The sequence below is a fragment of the Ranitomeya imitator genome, chromosome 2, assembly GCF_032444005.1.
Source record: "Ranitomeya imitator isolate aRanImi1 chromosome 2, aRanImi1.pri, whole genome shotgun sequence".
In the NCBI taxonomy this organism is placed as follows: domain Eukaryota; kingdom Metazoa; phylum Chordata; class Amphibia; order Anura; family Dendrobatidae; genus Ranitomeya; species Ranitomeya imitator.
This window is the reverse complement of record NC_091283.1, coordinates 753,214,763-753,234,928: the sequence shown is the minus strand read 5'-3', so window position 1 is coordinate 753,234,928 and position 20,166 is coordinate 753,214,763. Positions and strand designations below refer to the sequence as shown.

The following is a 20,166-nucleotide window of genomic DNA, read 5'->3' as shown; positions in this document are numbered from 1 at the left end:
CCGCTATAAAAGTAAATCAAACCCCCCTTCATCACCCCCTTAGTTAGGGAAAAATTAAAAAAATGTATTTATTTCCATTTTCCCATTAGGGCTAGGGTTAGAGTTAGGGTTAGGGTTAGGGCTAGGGTTAGGGCTAGGGTTAGGGCTAGGGTTAGGGTTAGGGCTAGGGCTAGGGTTAGGGTTAGGGCTAGGGTTAGGGCTAGGGTTAGGGCTAGGGTTAGGGTTAGGGCTAGGGTTAGGGCTAGGGTTAGGGCTAGGGTTAGGGCTACAGTTTGGGTTGGGGCTAAAGTTACAGTTAGGGTTTAGATTACATTTACGGTTGGGAATAGGGTTGGGATTAGGGTTAGGGGTGTGTCAGGGTTAGAGGTGTGGTTAGGGTTACTTTTGGGATTAGGGTTAGGGATGTGTTTGGATTAGGGTTTCAGTTATAATTGGAGGGTTTCCACTGTTTAGGCACATCAGGGGCTCTCCAAACGCGACATGGCGTCCGATCTCAATTCCAGCCAATTCTGCGTTGAAAAAGTAAAACAGTGCTTCTTCCCTTCCGAGCTCTCCCGTGTACCCAAACAGGGGTTTACCCCAACATATGGGGTATCAGCGTACTCAGGACAAATAGGACAACAACTGTTGGGGTCCAATTTCTCCTGCTACCCTTGGGAAAATACAAAACTCGGGGTTAAAACATATTTTTTGTGGGAAAAAAAAGGATTTTTTATTTTCACGGCTCTGCGTTATAAACTGTAGTGAAACACTTGGGGGTTCAAAGTTCTCACAACACATCTAGATTAGTTCCCTGGGGGGTCTAGTTTCCAATATGGGGTCACTTGTGGGGGGTTTCTACTGTTTAGGTACATTAGGGGTTCTGCAAACGCAATGTGACGTCTGCAGACCATTCCATCTAAGTCTGCATTCCAAATGGCGCTCCTTCCCTTCCGAGCTCTGCCATGCGCTCAAACGTTGGTTTCCCCCAACATACGGGGTATCAGCGTACTCAGGACAAATTGGACAACAACTTTTGGGGTCGAATTTCTCCTCTTACCCTCGGGAAAATACAAAACTGGGGGCTAAAAAATAATTTTGGGGGGAAAGATTTTTTTTTTTAATTTTCACGGCTCTGCGTTACAAACTGTAGTGAAACACTTGGGGGTTCAAAGCTATCACAACACATCTAGATGAGTTACTTAGGGGGTCTAGTTTCCAAAATGGTGTCACTTGTGGGAGGTTTCTACTGTTTAGGTACATTAGGGGCTCTGCAAATGCAATGTGACACCTGCAGACCATTCCATCTAAGTCCTCATTCCAAATGGAGCTCCTTCCCTTCTGAGCCCTCCCATGTGCCCAAACAGTGGTTCCCCCCACATATGGTGTATCATCGCACTCAGGACAAATTGGGCAACAAATTTTGGGGTCCAATTTCTCCGGTTACACTCAGGAAAATACAAAACTGGGGGCTAAAAAAATAATTTTTGTGGGAAAAAAATTTTGTTTTATTTTTACAGCTCTGCATTATAAACTTCTGTGAAGCACTTGGTGGGTCAAGGTGCTCACCACACCTCTAGATAAGTTCCTTAGGGGGTCTAGTTTCCAAAATGGGGTCACTTGTGGGGGGTTTCTACTGTTAAGCCACATCAGGGGCTCTGCAAACGCAACGTGACGCCCACAGAGCATTCCATCAAAGTCTGCATTTCAAAACGTCACTACTTCACTTCCGAGCCCCGGCATGTGCCCAAACAGTGATTTACCCCCACATATGGGGTATCAGCGTACTCAGGAGAAACTGGACAACAACTTTTGGGGTCAAATTTCTCCTGTTACCCTTGGTAAAATAAAAAATTGCAGGCTAAAAGATCATTTTTGAGAAAATAATTTTTTTTTTTTATTTTCATGGCTCTGCGTTATAAACTTCTGTGAAGCACTTTGGGGTTCAAAGTCCTCACCACACATCTAGATTCCTTAGGGGGTCTACTTTCCAAAATGGTGTCATTTGTGGGGGGTTTCAATGTTTAGGCACATCAGTGGCTCTTCAAACGCAACATGGCGTCCCATCTCAATTCCTGTCAATTTTGCTTTGAAAAGTCAAACGGCGCTCCTTCCCTTCCGAGCTTTCCCATCCACCCAAACAGTGGTTTACCCCCACATATGGGGTATCAGCGTACTCAGGACAAATTGTACAACAACTTTTGGGGTCCAATTTCTTCTCTTACCCTTGGGAAAATAAAAAATTGGGGGCAAAAAGATAATTTTTGTGAAAAAATATGATTTTTTATTTTTACGGTTCTACATTATAAACTTCTGTGAAGCACTTGGTGGGTCAAAGTGCTCACCACACCTCTAGATAAGTTCCTTAGGGGGTCTACTTTCCAAAATGGTGTCACTTGTGGGGGGTTTCAATGTTTAGGCACATCAGTGGCTCTTCAAACGCAACATGACGTCCCATCTCAATTCCTGTCAATTTTGCATTGAAAAGTCAAACGGCGCTCCTTCCCTTCCGAGCTCTCCCATCCGCCCAAACAGTGGTTTACCCCCACATATGGGCTATCAGCGTACTCAGGACAAATTGTACAACAACTTTTGGGGTCCAATTTCTTCTCTTACCCTTGGGAAAATAAAAAATTGGGGGCGAAAAGATAATTTTTGTGAAAAAATATGATTTTTTATTTTTACGGTTCTACATTATAAACTTCTGTGAAGCACTTGTTGGGTCAAAGTGCTCACCACACCTCTAGATAAGTTCCTTAGGGGGTCTACTTTCCAAAATGGTGTCACTTGTGGGGGGTTTCAATGTTTAGCCACATCAGGGGCTCTCCAAACGAAACATGGCGTCCCATCTCAATTCCAGTCAATTTTGCATTGAAAAGTCAAATGGCACTCCTTCGCTTCCGAGCTCTGCCATGCGCCCAAACAGTGGTTTACCCCCACATGTGGGGTATTGGCATACTCAGGACAAATTGTACAACAATGTTTGGGGTCCATTTTCTCCTGTTACCCTTGGTAAAATAAAACAAATTGGAGCTGAATTAAATTTTTTGTGAAAAAAAGTTAAATGTTCATTTTTATTTAAACATTCAAAAAATTCCTGTGAAGCACCAGAAGGGTTAATAAACTTCTTGAATATGGTTTTGAGCACCTTGAGGGGTGTAGTTTTTAGAATGGTGTCACACTTGGGTATTTTCTATCATATAGACACCTCAAAATGACTTCAAATGAGATGTGGTCCCTAAAATAAAATGGTGTTGTAGAAATGAGAAATTGCTGGTCAACTTTTAACCCTTATAACTCCCTAACAAAAAAAAATTTTGGTTCCAAAATTGTGCGGATGTAAAGTAGACATGTGGGAAATGTTACTTATTAAGTATTTTGTGTGACATATCTCTGTGATTTAATTGCATAAAAATTCAAAGTTGGAAAATTGCGAAATTTTCATAATTTTCGCCAAATTTCCGTTTTTTTCACAAATAAACGCAGGTACTATCAAATAATTTTTACCATTTTCATGAAGTACAATATGTCACGAGAAAACAATGTCAGAATCACCAGGATCCATTGAAGCGTTCCAGAGTTATAACCTTATAAAGGGACAGTGGTCAGAATTGTAAAAATTGGCCCGGTCATTAACGTGCAAACCACCCTTGGGGGTAAAGGGGTTAAAGGGGTTTTACCACAAACAAAGTACATTTTAATCAATAGATCTTTGAATTAAAAAAAACACACAATTGGATGTGTTAAAAAATGTTCCTGTACTGAGATAATCTTAGAAATGTGTCTCTACTGTGTAATGGCTGTGTCTGACCGTACAGGAACATGGTCTGACCATACCACAGCTCCTGGGCTTGGGGGAAACCAAAGGAGTATCAGAATAAGCTGTGATCCTGTGCTATACTATCTGTATAGTCTTTTCCATCCTTCTCTGATCACACTATGTCTGTGTGTAAAGTGACTAAGGGTGGTAGCCGTGGACGAGCTGTTCCATAACGCCTCAGCTCTTTACAGGAAAATCGTGTCCCAGTTCAAATGTGCTACCAGGTGTGGGGTGCATCACACTCACTTGTAGGCCATATTCCTCCGCTGTCTCCAGGCCTCCATCTTCAGGAGAAGTTGGACATTACTCAAGGGACACGCAGTTCTTTTCAATAAGCAAAAGTTTATTGGACAATTCAAGTTCATCAGATTGTAACACGCAGTATCAGGCACAAAACTTCTTAGTTCTTGTTTCCTTAGTTCAGTATGCCTTCAGCATTACTATTCATTCTTCCTGGACTATCCCTATATTTAATGTCAGCCCCAGGACTTTCCCATCCAGTCCCACAGTATACCCAGGATCCATTATCTTCCCTTCTTGAGGTACTGCATCCATTGTCCCCTGTATGCCAGTGGATAATGCACTCTTTGTAGTACCTGTACCGAGGCTTGAGCTCCAGACATTATAGAAATGTTTGCAAGAGATTTCAGTAAGGCCTACCACTGCAACTTGAATTTGACCTTGGTTACTGTACTGTACTTCCCTGACTACCAGGAAGCAGTCCCTTTTTAGTGGGGCTTGTTCCTCCCACAATAGACCTACAAAGAGGGCACTGGAGGTAAATGCTCCACCATAATACATATAATAGACACCCAAAAGAAAAATGGACACTAGAGCTAAAAATTGAACAATTTTATTAAAGAACCATATGAAAGAATACAAAAAAAAATACAAATAAGAACCAAGTAAAAAGATGCAATGGAAAATGAAAAGGCGACACTAGTGCCACACACGGACGTGATACTGCACTAAAGAGCAAAAACAGTCAATTGTACTAATACCACAAGTGTAAGTATGCACATGAGTAGCATACATCAGTCAATAGGGTAATACATAATGCAATGTGCAAACAATAGGAACCATATTGATGTATTATAAATAAATGGCTGAGCAAGTGGTAACAATAGACAATAAATATATAATAAATGCTCATAGGTAAAATACTAATGCAGGGAGATACAAAGTATACAGGAAAAGTATCAAGTAAAGTGCCTGGTGCCACAATATGTATACTGAAAGGTACCAATAAAGTGCCTAGTGTGAACTTGATGCAGCAGGGTATACCATATAGTAAAGTACTAATGCAGGGAGATACAAAGTATACAGGAGAGTATCAAGTAAAGTGCCTGGTGCAACAATAAGTATACTGAGAGGTACCAATAAAGTGCCTAGTGCGAACTTGATTCAGCAGGGTATACCATATAGCTAAAGCTTGTCAAAAAACCATGGGCATGGATCAATCATTAGAGGGAAAGTCCCATATAGTTAAATAGGTGGACCCTAATACAAGCCTGCATATCGCTGATAAAACGGCACGTACAAAGAGTACCAACCTGCAGCCGTGTGTGGAAAGAGGAGCCCCGACGCGCATTTCGCAGGTACTGCTTCCTCGGGGGGCACTAGTGTCGCCTTTTCATTTTTTCATTGCATCTTTTTACTTGGTTCTTATTTGTATTTTTTTTTGTATTCTTTCATATGGTTCTTTAATAAAATTGTTCAATTTTTAGCTCTAGTGTCCACGGGAGGACCTCTCATTAGAGGCCGGGGGTCACACGCTCAGGCCCTGTAGCAGCTCCTATTGGTTCTCCAGGAAGGTCCTGAAGAGCTGCAACTATAAAACATTCACATGGCCGCACGGTCATGCGCTAGTACCAAATGTGGATACTATACCACCCTTTATACATGTGGTGTGAGACTGTAGTGCTGGGACTGTACACTCAGGCAGGCAGTTAGCGTCAGTGGGGGCAATTAGCCGTTGGCTTGCTTGCAAGCACAACCCTACTTAGGTTTATAGTTTTTGTGTACAGCGCGACTCTGTGCAGCAACAGAGATCTCATTCAGTTCACACGGGGTGAAGCATAACCCACATGTGAGCTCAGAGTTTATCCGCCATTACTTTGCAGCAGATATATCTGCACGGTGGACCCCAGACTGCGAACACACCTTGTTGCTTCCTACTTATACTCGGTATGTTCCACTAGCCTTAACAGCAGCATCCTTCAGAGTATACTGAGCCTCCTCAGAGTATAATGCAGCTCCACCTTAGAGTATACTGCAGCCCTCCTCAGAGTATAATGCAGTCCCCCTCAGGGTATAATGCAGCCCTTCCTCAGGGTCACTGCAGCCTCCCCTCAGAGTTAAATGCAGCACCCTTCAGAGTATAATGCAGCTCCCTCAGAGTCTACTGTAGCCCCTCTCAGAGTATACTGTAGCCCCCCTCAGAGTATAATGCAGCATCCTTCAGAGTATACTCCAGCCCCCCTCAGAGTATAATGCAGCCCAGTCAGAGTATAATGCAGCCCACCACACACATTACAATGGAGTCCCCCACACACAGTATAATGCATACATACTGTATATACACATGCATAAACATACACAGTATAATGCAGCCTCCCACAACACACACACACTATCAGAACTTCCGAACCCAAGAGTGAACCCACAGTACCGCGACAATGAACCTGCCAAGGGTGAGCTTACCAGTTGGACCACCCCCTATACAGGGAGCGTTAGGGGCAGGCCCGAGGGAGACTATTGCCGTGGAAGCTGATACCAGGGAACAGGAAGCAGGAGAGGAAGGACGCGGAAGTGGCTACAGCAGAGACACAGGACTGAGTGACAGTGACTGAAACACAGAGTGGACTGGATATGGCGGACGACCAGAACAGAAAGGGAATGGTGGAGACACAGGACAGACTGGATATGGAGGACGACCAGGACAGACAGGGAATGGCGGAGACACAGGACGGAGCAAGGTATAGAGGACCTGGGTCAAATAAGGACAATTGACAAACAGGCAAAGAGCAGAGGAAGGAATTACCTTATATACAAGATATGCTGAAGGACTTCCAGGTCAGAGTCCTCCCAGGATCATAGAGAAAAAGTATGGAGCGCCTGTAGTTCAGGAAAGCAAGGTGCGCGTGCGCAGAGAGGTGCTGGAGTGAGGAGTGTGTGTGCACACCCGCCGAGAACCAGGAAGAGGACGTGTGCCTGCAGGAGGAACGCGCCGCCGTGGGTGAGAAAAGTTGGAGAAGACGGCGGCAGACCCGGCAGCTAGAGAAACAGGAGGAGCGCGCCGGAGCAGGTAAATATGAGCAGAAGCAGCGGTGGACCCGGCAGCAGAGGCGGCTGTGACAGTACCCCTCCTCTTACTCCCCCCTTTTCTAAGACCAGAGAGAAACCTGGTTAAAATCTGAGGAGCTTGTATGTTCTCACGGGGCTCCCAAGACCTCTCCTCGGGACCAAAACCCTTCCAATCAACCAAAAAGAGAGTTTTACCTCTCGACTTTTTCATGATAAGGATGTCTTTAACCTCAAAAACATCTGGATCAGAGACAGGTAAAGGAGTTTGAGCAGGAGAAACATGGAACTGATTGAAGACAACTGGTTTCAAAAGAGAAACATGAAAAGAATTAGGTATGCGAAGAGAAGCGGGCAATTTCAGCTTGTAGGAATCATCATTTATACGAGACACAACCTCAAAAGGACCAATGTACCGTGGACCCAATTTATACAAGGGAATCTTAAGACGAATAAACCTGGAGGACAACCACACTTTATCGCCTGAGTGAATTACAGGAGAATCCAGACGTCGTTTATCGGCATGTCTCTTAATCCTGGCCTGAGCCTGTTCCAGGGCGATTTTGGTCTCCTGCCAGACCCTGGAGAACTCCTCGGACAGAAGATCAGCCGCTGGCACACCCGAGACACGGAGTACCGGCAGAGGGATACCAGGATGTTGCCCATAGACGATGAAGAATGGAGACTTGGAGAAGACTCATTGATGTGGTTATTGTAAGCAAACTCAGCCTACGGAAGCAAATCAGACCAGTTATCTTGATGAGCGTTGGAAAAATGATGAAGATAAGTCATCGGTATTTGGTTTGTGCGCTCTTCTTGTCCGTTGGTCTGAGGATGATAAGCTGTAGAAAAATCCAGGGTAACATTCATTAATTTACATGGAGCCCGCCAGAAACGAGAAGTGAACTGAATTCCTCTATCAGAGACTATGTGCAACGGAAAGCCATGAATCCGGAAGACATGAGAAATGAAGATTCTCGCCAATTCAGGAGCGGAGGGCAATCTAGGCAAAGGGATGAAGTGAGCCATCTTGGAGAATCGATCCACAACAACAAAAATGACTGTATGACCAGAGGACTGAGGCAGATCAGTAATAAAGTCCATAGCGATATGTTGCCATGGGACTGAAGGAACTGGATGAGGATGTAGGAGACCGGAGGGCAGATGTCTGGGAACCTTGTTCCTAGCACAAGACGGACACGAAGCCACAAAACCTCGAACATCTGAAAGAAGGGATGGCCACCAATAATGACGCGAGATGAGAGAGAGCATTTTCTTGTACCCGACATGGCCGGCCAGTCTTGAGGCATGGCCCCAACGTAGGACGCGAGACCTCTCGTTCACCCGGACAAGGGTTTTACCTGGTGGTAAAGTAGACAAGCTGACCGGAGCCACAAGAATAATTTTGCTGGGGTCCACGATCTGTGCTGGTTCCTCTACAACATCGGATGCAAGAAATGACCAGAACGAAGCATCAGCTTTAAAGTTCTTGTCGCCAGGATGGAAATGTAGTTCAAAGTCAAAATGAGCAAAGAATAATGACTTGTCGGGGATTCAGTCTTTGCGCAGAGCGGATATATTCAAGGTTCTTGTGGTCTGTAAAGATCTTGAAAGGGTGAACAGCTCCCTCTAAGAGATAACGCCACTCCTCCAGCGCCAATTTTATGGCCAATAGTTCCTTGTCACCAATGGCGTAGTTCCTCTACGAGGCGGAGAAGATTTTGGAAAAGAAACCACAAGTAGCCAATCATCTGGAAGAAGATCTCTGGAAGAGTACTGCACCAGCTCCAATGGCAGAGCCGTCTACCTCAAGAATAAAGGGTTTGTTGATCTCAGGCCGACGGAGTAAAGGAGCCGAGGCAAATGCATGTTTCAGAGACCGAAAAGCATCTTCAGCTTCAGAAGACCAGATGTGGGGATTGGACACCTTGTGAGTCAAAGCAGAGATTGGGGCGACCAGAGTGGAGAAATGTGGAATAAACTGCCGGTAGTAATTGGCGAACCCAAGAAAACGTTGAATTACTTTGACTTCCTGAGGGCGTGGCCAGTAAAGCACAGCAGACACTTTCTCCGGGTCCATTTGCAAGCCAGAGTCAGAAATGATATAGCCAAGAAATGGTAGCGAAGACTGCTCAAAAACGCATTTCTCGAGTTTGGCATAGAGACGATTCTCTCTAAGAAGGGTAGAACACTTGACGGACATCTCTTCTGTGAGAAGCAAGGTCAGCGGAGAACACCAGAATGTCGTCTAAGTACACCACCACACAGGAGTAGAGTAGATCTCGGAAAACATCATTCACAAACTCCTGGAAAACTGCTTGGAGTGTTACATAAGCCGAAAGGCATGACTAAATACTCATAGTGACCATCCCGGGTGTTAAAAGCAGTTTTCCATTCGTCTCATGAACGAATACGGATGAAGTTGTAAGCTCCACGAAGATCCAATTTTGTGAAAATTCAGGCTCCTCTCAGGCGATCAAACAACTCAGGTATGAGTGGTAGCGGGTACTTGTTCTTGATTGTGAGATTGTTGAGGCCACGGTAGTCTATACACGGACAAAGAGTCCCATCCTTCTTCTTAACGAAGAAAAAACCTGCACCTGCAGGGGAGGAGGATTTGCGAATAAAACCTTTGGTTAAATTCTCCCGGATGTATTCAGTCATGGCTTGAGTCTCGGCAGGAGACAACGGGTAGATTCAACCTCGGGGAGGAGTAGAGCCCGGAACTAGATCAATTGGGCAGTCGTAGGGTCGATGCGGAGGTAAGGTCTCAGCCTCTTTCTTATTGAAAACATCCATAAAAGACAAATACGCGGAAGGCAAATTGGAGGACCCTGAGATAGGATGAGAAGATTCTCTTGGTAACACAGGAAGCAAACAGTTACTCTGGCAGAAGAGACCCCAACGCAGGATTTCGCCAGACCGACAGTCAATACAAGGCTCGTGAGTCCTTAACCACAGAAGTCCAAGAAGAAACGTGTGAGACAAAGAAGGCAGCACATAGAAGATGATCTTCTCATGATGCAGGATTCCAATTTGGAGTTCCAATTCTTCAGTAACCAACGTAACGGACTCCTGCAGAGGTTGGGCATCGACTGACGCAATCTGTCGAGGAGTCTCCAGGGATCTGACCAGAATCCACAATCTCCTAACTGCCTTGAGTTGGATAAAGTTCCCGACTGACCCGGAATCTATATAAGCAACAGAAGACGGCGGCGGACCCGTGCCAGAGCAGGTATGTACGAGCTGAAGCGACGGTGGACCCGGCAGCAGAGGCGGCCGTGACACACACACACTATAATGCAGATACTCAATACTCACCTCTCCTTCTAGTTCCCTGCGCTGCTCCTGGCTCTGCTCTGGTCTCATCAGCTCCACTGCTGGCACAGCATGGCGCACGATGAAGTGACATCATTGTGTGCCCACTGAGTTACAAGCAGAGGGGAGTGATGAGAGATGGAGCATCATCTGACGCTCTCTCCTCCATCACTGCTTTAAACTGTATCAGCATCTATGATGCCGATAAGCTGAATGTGCGATGCAGGGAGTGGCACGCCACCGGCTGGGGGCCCCTGTAGGAGCAGGGGCTCTAGGTAGCCGCCTGGTCTGCCTGCCCCTAACCCGGCCCTGAGGACTTGTCATTTTCACAATTACAGTATTTCTAGCATATGAAGGGGAGGTGGCTATGCCATTTTTCTCTAGCCGCACCAAGGCCCAAGAGGTAAGGGGGTCCAGTACCACTTCCAAAGCAGGTGGAATTTTGTGTTCTGGTGAATTACTGGGGTACAAAGGGTTATTGGATTGCAAAGGGTCCATTTACTGTTCCTGCACAGAGACCCTCTTGTGTCTGTGTCTGCCAGTTCTCTTGTTATAGGTTTTCTCAGTCTATGAACTCGTCACTGAAAAAGCTGCCACATGAGAAAATAACCCTGAAGTTGTATGATTAATAAGTAAGTAAGGCTTTATAGCTTGCATATGTGGCATTTATGGTAGATCCATGTAAGTCACTGTAGTTGTAGACAAGCTGGAGATTATCAGTACTGTAATACTGCCATCTAGTGTAGATATCGCTAACTTCATGGACATTTGTTTTAATGTCATGCAAGTTTGACTAAACCAGAGGCACCTCACTATAGTGAAAATCAACACTAGAGATGAGTGAGCCTTTTAAGGTTTGTCGAACGTACCCAAACCCCATTACATTCAATCGGATGCCAAACCAAACAAATACACAAACGTATACACAACACCTTAAGGAGTAACAAAAATCTTCCCAAACAGCTAAAATTAGGGGCAGACACCATGAAAAGTAGCATCAATTGACCCACAGTAGAAAATTGCAAATGACACAGGAGCAGTCAACAATGGGTAATGCATGAGGTATCAGGGTCTGGGCCAGCATTACAGCTTTGAATTGAAGTTTCAATGAGGACCTGGTGGTTAAGTGAGTGGTGGAAGCCTTCTTAACTGGGAGCCCTGATACCTCATGCAATAGCTCCAAATTTATTTATTTATTCCAGCCACACTCAGATGGCACAAACATCCGTTTCATAGAGTACTATTGGAAGAAAAATGTAAGGAAAGTAACACAGGTAGTTGAGTGAACGTAAGTGCAGGTCTTCCTGTCTGAGCCCTACTTACACAGGCAACCCACCAGATGGAGACCCAACTTGGGATTTCTACATTTCAAAAAATTATTGTCACACACCACTAAAGTATAATAGGCATCTGACACACCTTCTACAACAGTCATCCAACCACCTGGAGACCCAACTTTGAGTCTCCACATTTCATAAAATTGTTTGTAACATCAGCAGCAGTAGCCACAACAGGCACAGAAGCCACGACAGTGGTGTTACAGACTGCAATAACGTGAGATCAATGCATGACACTAAAAACAACACCATCGCAAAGTCTGCCTAGTCTGTGACTGGGTTATAAAAGTCATTGGAGATCCATGACTTGTTCATCTTGATGAGTGCTGAAGACACGTTCTGAAAGAATGCTGGCTGTCGGGCATGACAAAACCTCCAAGGAGTGACAGGCAAGCTCAGGCTACTCTTCCATTTTTGAAGACCAAAATGCAAAAGGGTCCAACCCACCCCTGATGGCATTGATATTGAGCTCCAGATACATCTGCACCATCCTCTCCAGTCATTCTCAATGTGTCAGACTTGTCCTCTGTTCTGATTGTGCACGGGCTGGTCTAAAAAATGTGTGAAATGACGCAAAGAAATTGCTTATGCCACTTACACTGCAGCTGCTAATGTTTTTGTGATGACGCCTTGACGTTCCCAGGGTTGGACCTCTAGAACTGGGATGCACAATGTGTGCCTCATTGGTGTCTTTGGGAAAACTACTCTTAAGATTGTCTACAAGCATATTTCGATATTCCAGCATGTGTGTATCCCTTTCCAGGGGGGAAGCATTTGGCTAAATTTACTCTTGTACTGTGGATCTAACAGAGTGGCAATCCAGTAGTCAGCACTATTTCTAACCCTAAGAATACGGACATCATGTTGCAGATAGTGCAGTAAGAAGTTGCTCATATGTCAGGCGCTTCCATGAGCTCCAAGTCCATGGTGTGGAAATTTAAGATATTGCTATCCCTTCTGCATCCTCTTCTGCTTCCAACTCTTCCTCTGGAACCAACACCTCCTCATGCAGACTATTCAAAGTGTGCTCCAGCATGTAGATGACCACCGTCAGTGCTAACCATCTTAGTAGCTATTTCAAAACTGTGCAGAAGGATGCAGAGGTCTTTCATCTGCACCCACTCCGCAACCGTGATTTGCCCCATGTCTGGACTGCGTTGGCCCAGGCTATGCAAAAGGACATACTGAACTAGGGTTCATCGCTGCTGCCATAGTCGCTGAAACATTTGCAGAGTAGCATTCCACCATGTCGGAACATTGCAAATCAGACAGTTAACCGGTAGGCCTAAAGACCTCTGTAGCGATGCAAGTCGATGACCTGCAGGGTGCGGTTGTCGAAAGTGAGCATACAGCGACCATGCTTTATGTAGCAGTGCATCCAGGCCAGGATAGTGGTGGAGAAATTGCTGCACCACCAGTTTAAAGGGAACTTGTCACCTGAATTTGGCAGGACCGGTTATCGGTCATATGGGCGGAGTTTTCAGGTGTTTGATTCACCCTTTCCTTACCCGCTGGCTGCATGCTGGCCGCAATATTGGATTGAAGTTCATTCTCTGTCCTTCGTAGTACACGCCTGTGCAAGGCAAGATTGCCTTGTGCAGGCGTGTACTACGGAGGACAGAGAATGAACTTCAATCCAATATTGCGGCCAGCATGCAGCCAGCAGGTAAGGAAAGGGTGAATCAAACACCTGAAAACTCCGCCCATATGACCAAAAACCGGTCTCGCCAAATTCAGGTGACAGGTTCCCTTTAAGGACATGAGCCATATAAGGCACATGTGTGAGGTTACCCCAGCGTAGGTAAGCCACCAGGTTCAGTGGAGAAAGCCATTGCTCTAACTCGACCTGGATAGCTGTCCACAACTCTTGAGCTGTGTGACTGCAATCTCCAAGGTATAATAATTTGAACACTGTCTGATTGTGGTGAGCGATGGCTGCGCAGTATGTACGTGGGAGGGATTCTATCTGCACTGTTGGAACGTGTGTCTGATTAAGTGAGAGGTTGGTTGAGAGCACAGGTGGAGGGCCTACAGGAGGTGGAGGAGCCAGAAGCGGTGAAGGAAGTGTGCAGGCTGAGATGTTATGGTGTATTGAAAAAGATATGTTGTGCTAGGTGACACAAAAACAGCATGCATGTCCATTTCCGTAACAGCTGACAGGCTCTCACTCCCCCCCGACTGTAGGGGGTAAACAAGTAGAGTTTCTGCGGTCGGAGACATGTGTGAGAAGACCTGGCATGATGACAGAGGAGAAAGAAGCAGCAGATATCCAGGATGGGATGGCTGGTGGATGGCGAGGTCCGCTAGTCCGCAATTTAGAGCAGTGAAATTCTCACACTAAGGCATGTTGATCGGGCAATTGCCAATTCATGCATGTAGTTGTCAAATTATTGCAACTTCTGCCTCTGCTGAGGTTTTTTACAAACTTGGCAGATATCGTGAGTTGGGTCATCCTTTCGGTCTTAAAAAAAGGCCCAGGCTAGGCAACCCTTGCCGCTCCTGCGAACTGCACACTCATGACCGATGCTGGCCACAGCCAGAGTTGGGACTTAGGATGTAGTGCTCTGGGTTCACACCAAGTGGGATCTACAACCTCATCATCATCCTTTCAGTTCTCACACGTCTCACGCTGAGAGTCACCAGCCTCCTCTTCCTGCCCTGACATCACAATACAGTCCGTGTGCGCCTCTGGTATCTAAGACTCATCAGGATCACCTCCACCCCCGGTGGTTAACTTCTGGTGACATCCACACATGTTGTTGCAAAAATGTTTGCTGTGTTTCCCAGCACAATCTCAAGAGCATGGAGCAAATACCAGGACACAGGCCATTCCTCGAGGAGAACAAAGCAAGGCATTAAATTGGCATCAACCCAGTATCTGCTTCTTTTTGTGGAGAGGAACAGAGGAACAGTATTAGCCCTCTGTGTCTGTACTGCTACATACTGGTTCATGCAGCTTTACATGAACACCTGAGCCTTACACTATAGCTGGTCCGAATAACTAAAGCAATTGTTACCATCCACCTCTCGTGTCTCCCCTTTTCCCCATAGTTTGTAAGCTTGCGAGCAGGGCCCTCACTCCTCCTGGTATCTGTTTTGAACTGTATTTCTGTTATGCTGTAATGTCTATTGTCTGTACAAGTCCCCTCTATAATTTGTAAAGCGCTGCGGAATATGTTGGCGCTATATAAATAAAAATTATTATTATTATTATTATTATTGCCATAGCCCCTGAGAGATTATATTCAGCTGACTACTGGTGTGCATGTTTGCCAGAAACTGACTCCATGAGGGTGGCATAATGGCCTGATGTAAATTGAAGTAGACACTAAGCAATAAGATGAACAGGGACAGTGCTCACATGGCCCTCATATAACATCTCTGCCAGTAAAATGCTACAAGAAAGAGAATAAAAGCAAATCGTGGTGAATGTATATTATGTATTGTATATGAACCATCTTCATATGTTATTTTCCAACTCACTTGCCAGCTTCTAGATTGCAGTACCCACTAGGTGGCACTATTATGCTTGTCAGTTGCTACAAAATACATAACACCTTAGAATATAACCTGAACAGTACTTGCTGCAATAACAGTGATAACTCACTGGGAAAATGACTTGAATAAACATTTGTTGATTCCCTATCAGTATGTCTTTGAATTGTTGGAGGAAACAGGAGAACCCAGAGGAAACTCACGCAAACAAGGGGAAAACATACAAACTGCTTGCAGATGTCATTTGTTGTATTCGAACCCAGGACAGAGACAGTGTACTGTCCGTTAAATGACAGGACAGATCCATCCAGATCATCTGAGAGGCCTCATGCTATCCGATCACGCAATACATGTAGGTCACTAGCCCCTCACAGACTGACATGCCATCTAATACCTAGTAGGTCAGCTGTAGCCTCACAAATGTTGCTGTGCTTCTCAACCCACACCACACTGGCTCACTTTCGGATTGACATCTCACCCAGCTCAATCGCACAGTACACATTAGTAGAATTACAAAAACAACAACACATACGATGATACGATATATCGATACAATAGAATGCAGTATTCACAATCCTATGGTGAAGATTTATTAAAACATGTGAAGAAGTTGCCTTAACCAAGAATTACGCAGTTGCTTTAATTTTTCCATGAGCAATGTGAATGTTCTCAAACTGAATATTTTCCTGTAAAACTTGATTAATATGATTGGATTAACCAAACAATTATTTCTTCTACAGAAGACTCATGCCAGGGAGACAAGTCCATATTCTGTCAGATGGAAGTTTTGGCACGATACTGCTCTATACCTGGGTACAACAAGATGTGCTGTGAATCCTGCAGTAAGAAGATTGCTCCTACCAGCCTGACTCCAAGTTCAGAACATGCAGCTTTGGAACTCCGGGCACCTGAAGGTGCTATCCTTCCTAGTCCTATCCCACCGGTAACCCTTGTTCCAACAATTGTCTCAGCTGAAACCTCAGTAGGTAACAATCCAGTGGATGCACCATTATCTGCCCTTGGAGCTGAACAAACTCACCAGGATTCAGCAGCCAACAATGGTACCAGTGGATTTTCAATGGTGCAAGGGACAAACAACTCATTTACCAATGTGGGTAAGCAACGTTCTGAGGAAATCAATGGTGGACTTATTGAGAACCTAGGTATACCAATTAATAAAACCTTAGTCAATAAACAAAGCAGGGTTGGTACATTGGCATCATCTGAAGTGCTAAGACGAAGAAGGGAAGATACTGAAGAAGAGCGCACAATGGCTACATGAGCCGCCATACAAACGCTAAAGAGTAGCGGGGCAACCTCACTGGGAACATTTTTTTAACATAAAAATAGTAAGAAAAGGCTACTTTATAGGTAGCACTTTTCAGTCATTGAGAAATGACAGAATTTTAATGCTATGACAAAATGTCTGGGCCTTAGTTCATATGGCCCTTTATTTTTACCTCACAGTGCGTGAATGCACTTTATGTCGTCATAAGGGTGCTACTACCTGGATTCAGAACGCAGAAAAGAAACGGATACATTTCTGTCACCTCAGTTCTTCAGGCCAGTGGTCGCTTTTTTTCTTTTTTTTGAGTTATGAAGAACTTGAAACCTGGTGCTTTATTTAGTTTAGAATAGTTTTCGAACTGCCATGGTTATACATGTAAGTGGTGCTGTATTTGTATCTAATCAGTCTCTGTACCTCAATGAAGTCGGGCCAGAGGCAGTGAAATGTTCTGATTTTCAAAGCTCCAAGGGCCCTTTAATATATATATATATATATATATATATATATATATATATATATATATATATATATATATATATATATATATATATATATATATATATATATATATATATATGTATAATATATATATATATATATATACACACATATATATGTACTGTATATATATATATATATATATATATATATATATACATACACACTAGGACAGTGACATTACAATACCACGTTAAAATGAACCTGATAGTCTATTCATGCTGCTCAAGCTATGAGCAGCATGGATCAGAGCCTGGTTGCATGATTACAGAGATGCTCCAGCATTTCAGCATGCTCCAGCATATATAAGATGCTCCAGCATTTCAGAGAAAACTTAGTTTAAAGAGTCAGCCAGAGACCATAGCAATAGAAGAGACTAATCTGGTGTGATCCCCGCACTGCTCTAGTTCATTGACAAGTCTCTCCCATATGTGTACATAAGGAGAGACCTGTCAACCAACTAGCTTGGGGAAAAAATAATTTGGAGTGGTGCCAGACTAGTCCCATTTATTCCTACAGTTCGCAGCCGACTTTTTAGATATAACTCACTGCAATCAAGTGAGAGGTTCCTTTTAGTTTATATAATCTATTGCCGCTAGATTATTATCATTGGAATTAGAAGAGATTGAGGGTACCATCACATAAACTACATTCTGATTATGGGATAACTGAGTATATGCAAGCATATATTTCACTGTTTATAACGGTTTGCTCTGTAAAATACAAGAATAACCTTCCATCAGTAAATCCATTGGAATGCAATAATACTCTGCTATTTCTAATTAGGTTTTCTCTCCCATATCCCAATATTCAATACTTTAGACTTGAAAGAGCCTAACTGATAGCAATGCTAGTTAAGAGCAAGTTTGAGTCCACTTATATTTATTAAGACAGACATTTCAATGGTGCAATGTGATGTGAATTAGGACTGCATGGCATGTGATTTTGGATGGGTAAAAGACAAACAAGCAGATAATTATTTGCTAGTATAGCTCACATTTCAAGAATTTTATTACACCCTCACATACATGGCGTAAACTAGTGGTATCATAGAAAATAATAGAAGGGAAAGCGGCAAAGCGGTCCATAAATACGAGTGTCACAACCCAAACATGAAGGTTAAGCCACAGTTATCCAATTCTAGTTCCCCAGACAGCTGTATACTATGTGCTCCTAATGACTTGACATACTCTCTCAGAATGCAAACGGTCTCTTTTCACAAAAGACATCTGAGACAACTTTAAAATCCAAGATCTTATCCTGGCCTTTAATGCTTACTTTAACTTTTGTCTCATTTTCTTGCCCTCAAGGGTGAAGAAGTGAACCTAGTTGGAATCCTTTAGCAAATCCACCCTTCTTCCCTAATGTCTATGAGACAGGCTCTTATGAAAGTGTCAGTGAAACAGAATTTTTCATCTATAAGATATGTACTGTAACTTGAAGCTCTTAGGTCATGGTGCAAAATGTGAAGCAAAGCATCTCACTTAATCTTTGCCATTTGTTTTAAACGCATGTGCTACAGATGTCACTTAGGAGCCTTTGGGATGCCAGCAGTATGGTGGAAGAGGTCAGGCTGTATCTTTGCTTCTCACTCTTTTGTAATTAGATAAGAAGCAAGAAATTCGCAACCACCATTCCAAGTCAAAGTTCATAACACATATCAAGAATGAAAGTTTAGTTAATTTAGTCACTTCCAAGTTTGACCCACGTTCGTAAACTAAGTTGCATTTATTTAGTGGTCTGAACTACTTAGGACTACAATTGTTCCAATAAAAAGGTGATGTTGCTAGTTCAGTGATTTCCAAAGATGGCTTCTTGACTAGATAAACCATCCAATAACTGCATGCTAACTACGTGGCACCAAAGTCTGTCACTTGATGTATATATTTTTTTATGGAGCGGGACGAAGCCCAAAGGCAAATACTTGAACCTTCCATCACTGCTACTTCATCCCATAAAGGGAGGGTTGAGAACATTCTGCCTTTACTTTCATATTAAAGCACCACTCCAGGGTTTTCTTCTATTTCAGCACTGGATCGGTGCCGCTAATGTAAGTTTCCTGCAGCAAATAATATAATTACCAGTCACTGTCTTCAGGTGTTTCAGATGCTGCCACGGTCATGATCCGCTGTCTTGTGATGGAAACTGACTGACCGGAAGATAAAGGCAACGGTAACAAGCTCTAAATGTAGGTCTATAAGAACGTAATTCTGTTCCTCACAGACTTACATTGAGTAGTTACTTCCGAGTCACCCAGCAAACACTTGAACAATCTTCCAGGTCACAAACTGCAGAAGACAACCGGAGCGGCACTGACAACAGATGAAAAACGGCAGCTAGTGAGTATAAGACTAGGGGCAAGGAACTTACATTAGTGGCACCACTCCAGTGCTGAAATAAAAAAAACACTGGAGTGGTGCCTTAATACTGCAGTTGAATCATAATTTAAAAAGGCTTGTCAAGGATGATTGAGATGCAACATATATTGTATGCTTGGGCAACCTGGGCAAAGTTACTTTATCACGGTGTAAACATATAACAGATATTTAAAGTTTTGTGCATTCTATATATTGGATTTTTTAGCAACTTTGTCTTTCATTGGAAAGAAGTGATATTTTATGTGAGTTGAAAGAAAAAAGTAGCTTGAAATGTAGCGTCAAAGAACTGCTGTTGGTTGCATCGGACATCAGGTTTATTATCATTTTGTTAGTTTGGCAAAGTGTGTTCCACAGGGTCGAACGTACTACCTCTGGTATAGAGAAGTTTAAAACAGAGGGGTGCTACCTAATGATGTTCCAAACTGAGCATTTGGAGAGAAATAACAATTCTTTGAGATATGTTTGGTAAATGAGTAGAGTATTTTACAATAAATATGCCCAACACTTGGATTTCTGCCTTTTCAATTCCGTTTTACTTTACAAGTTTTTGATTTTGTTTGTGCATGTGATAACGTGTTATTATAATATTATCTATTTCCGAGTGCCTTGCCTTTTTCTCCCTTTTTTCTGGCTTTGTTATGAATAACTTTCACAAATTATATGCACGTCTTACTTCTGCAATAATCAGACCCCCTAATACATTACCATTGATTTTAGAAAAAACAGTGGAGAGATATTCTATATGAAGTT

General features: G+C 43.5%; 1 protein-coding gene and 1 long non-coding RNA gene across 2 annotated transcripts in view; one reads left to right on the top strand and one right to left on the bottom strand.

The window, feature by feature from the left end:
- ADAMTS14 (ADAM metallopeptidase with thrombospondin type 1 motif 14) overlaps positions 1–16,569 on the top strand; it is a 247,040-nt gene extending 230,471 nt beyond the window's left edge. Inside the window, exon 24 of the mRNA XM_069753303.1 lies at positions 15,993–16,569. Coding sequence (XP_069609404.1) covers positions 15,993–16,534 — 542 coding nt within the window. The 3' untranslated portion in view covers positions 16,535–16,569. The remainder of the gene's footprint in view (positions 1–15,992) is intronic.
- The window catches only part of LOC138665641 (uncharacterized), a 199,025-nt gene that overhangs the window by 4,015 nt on the left and 174,844 nt on the right, over positions 1–20,166 (bottom strand). The window lies entirely within an intron of this gene.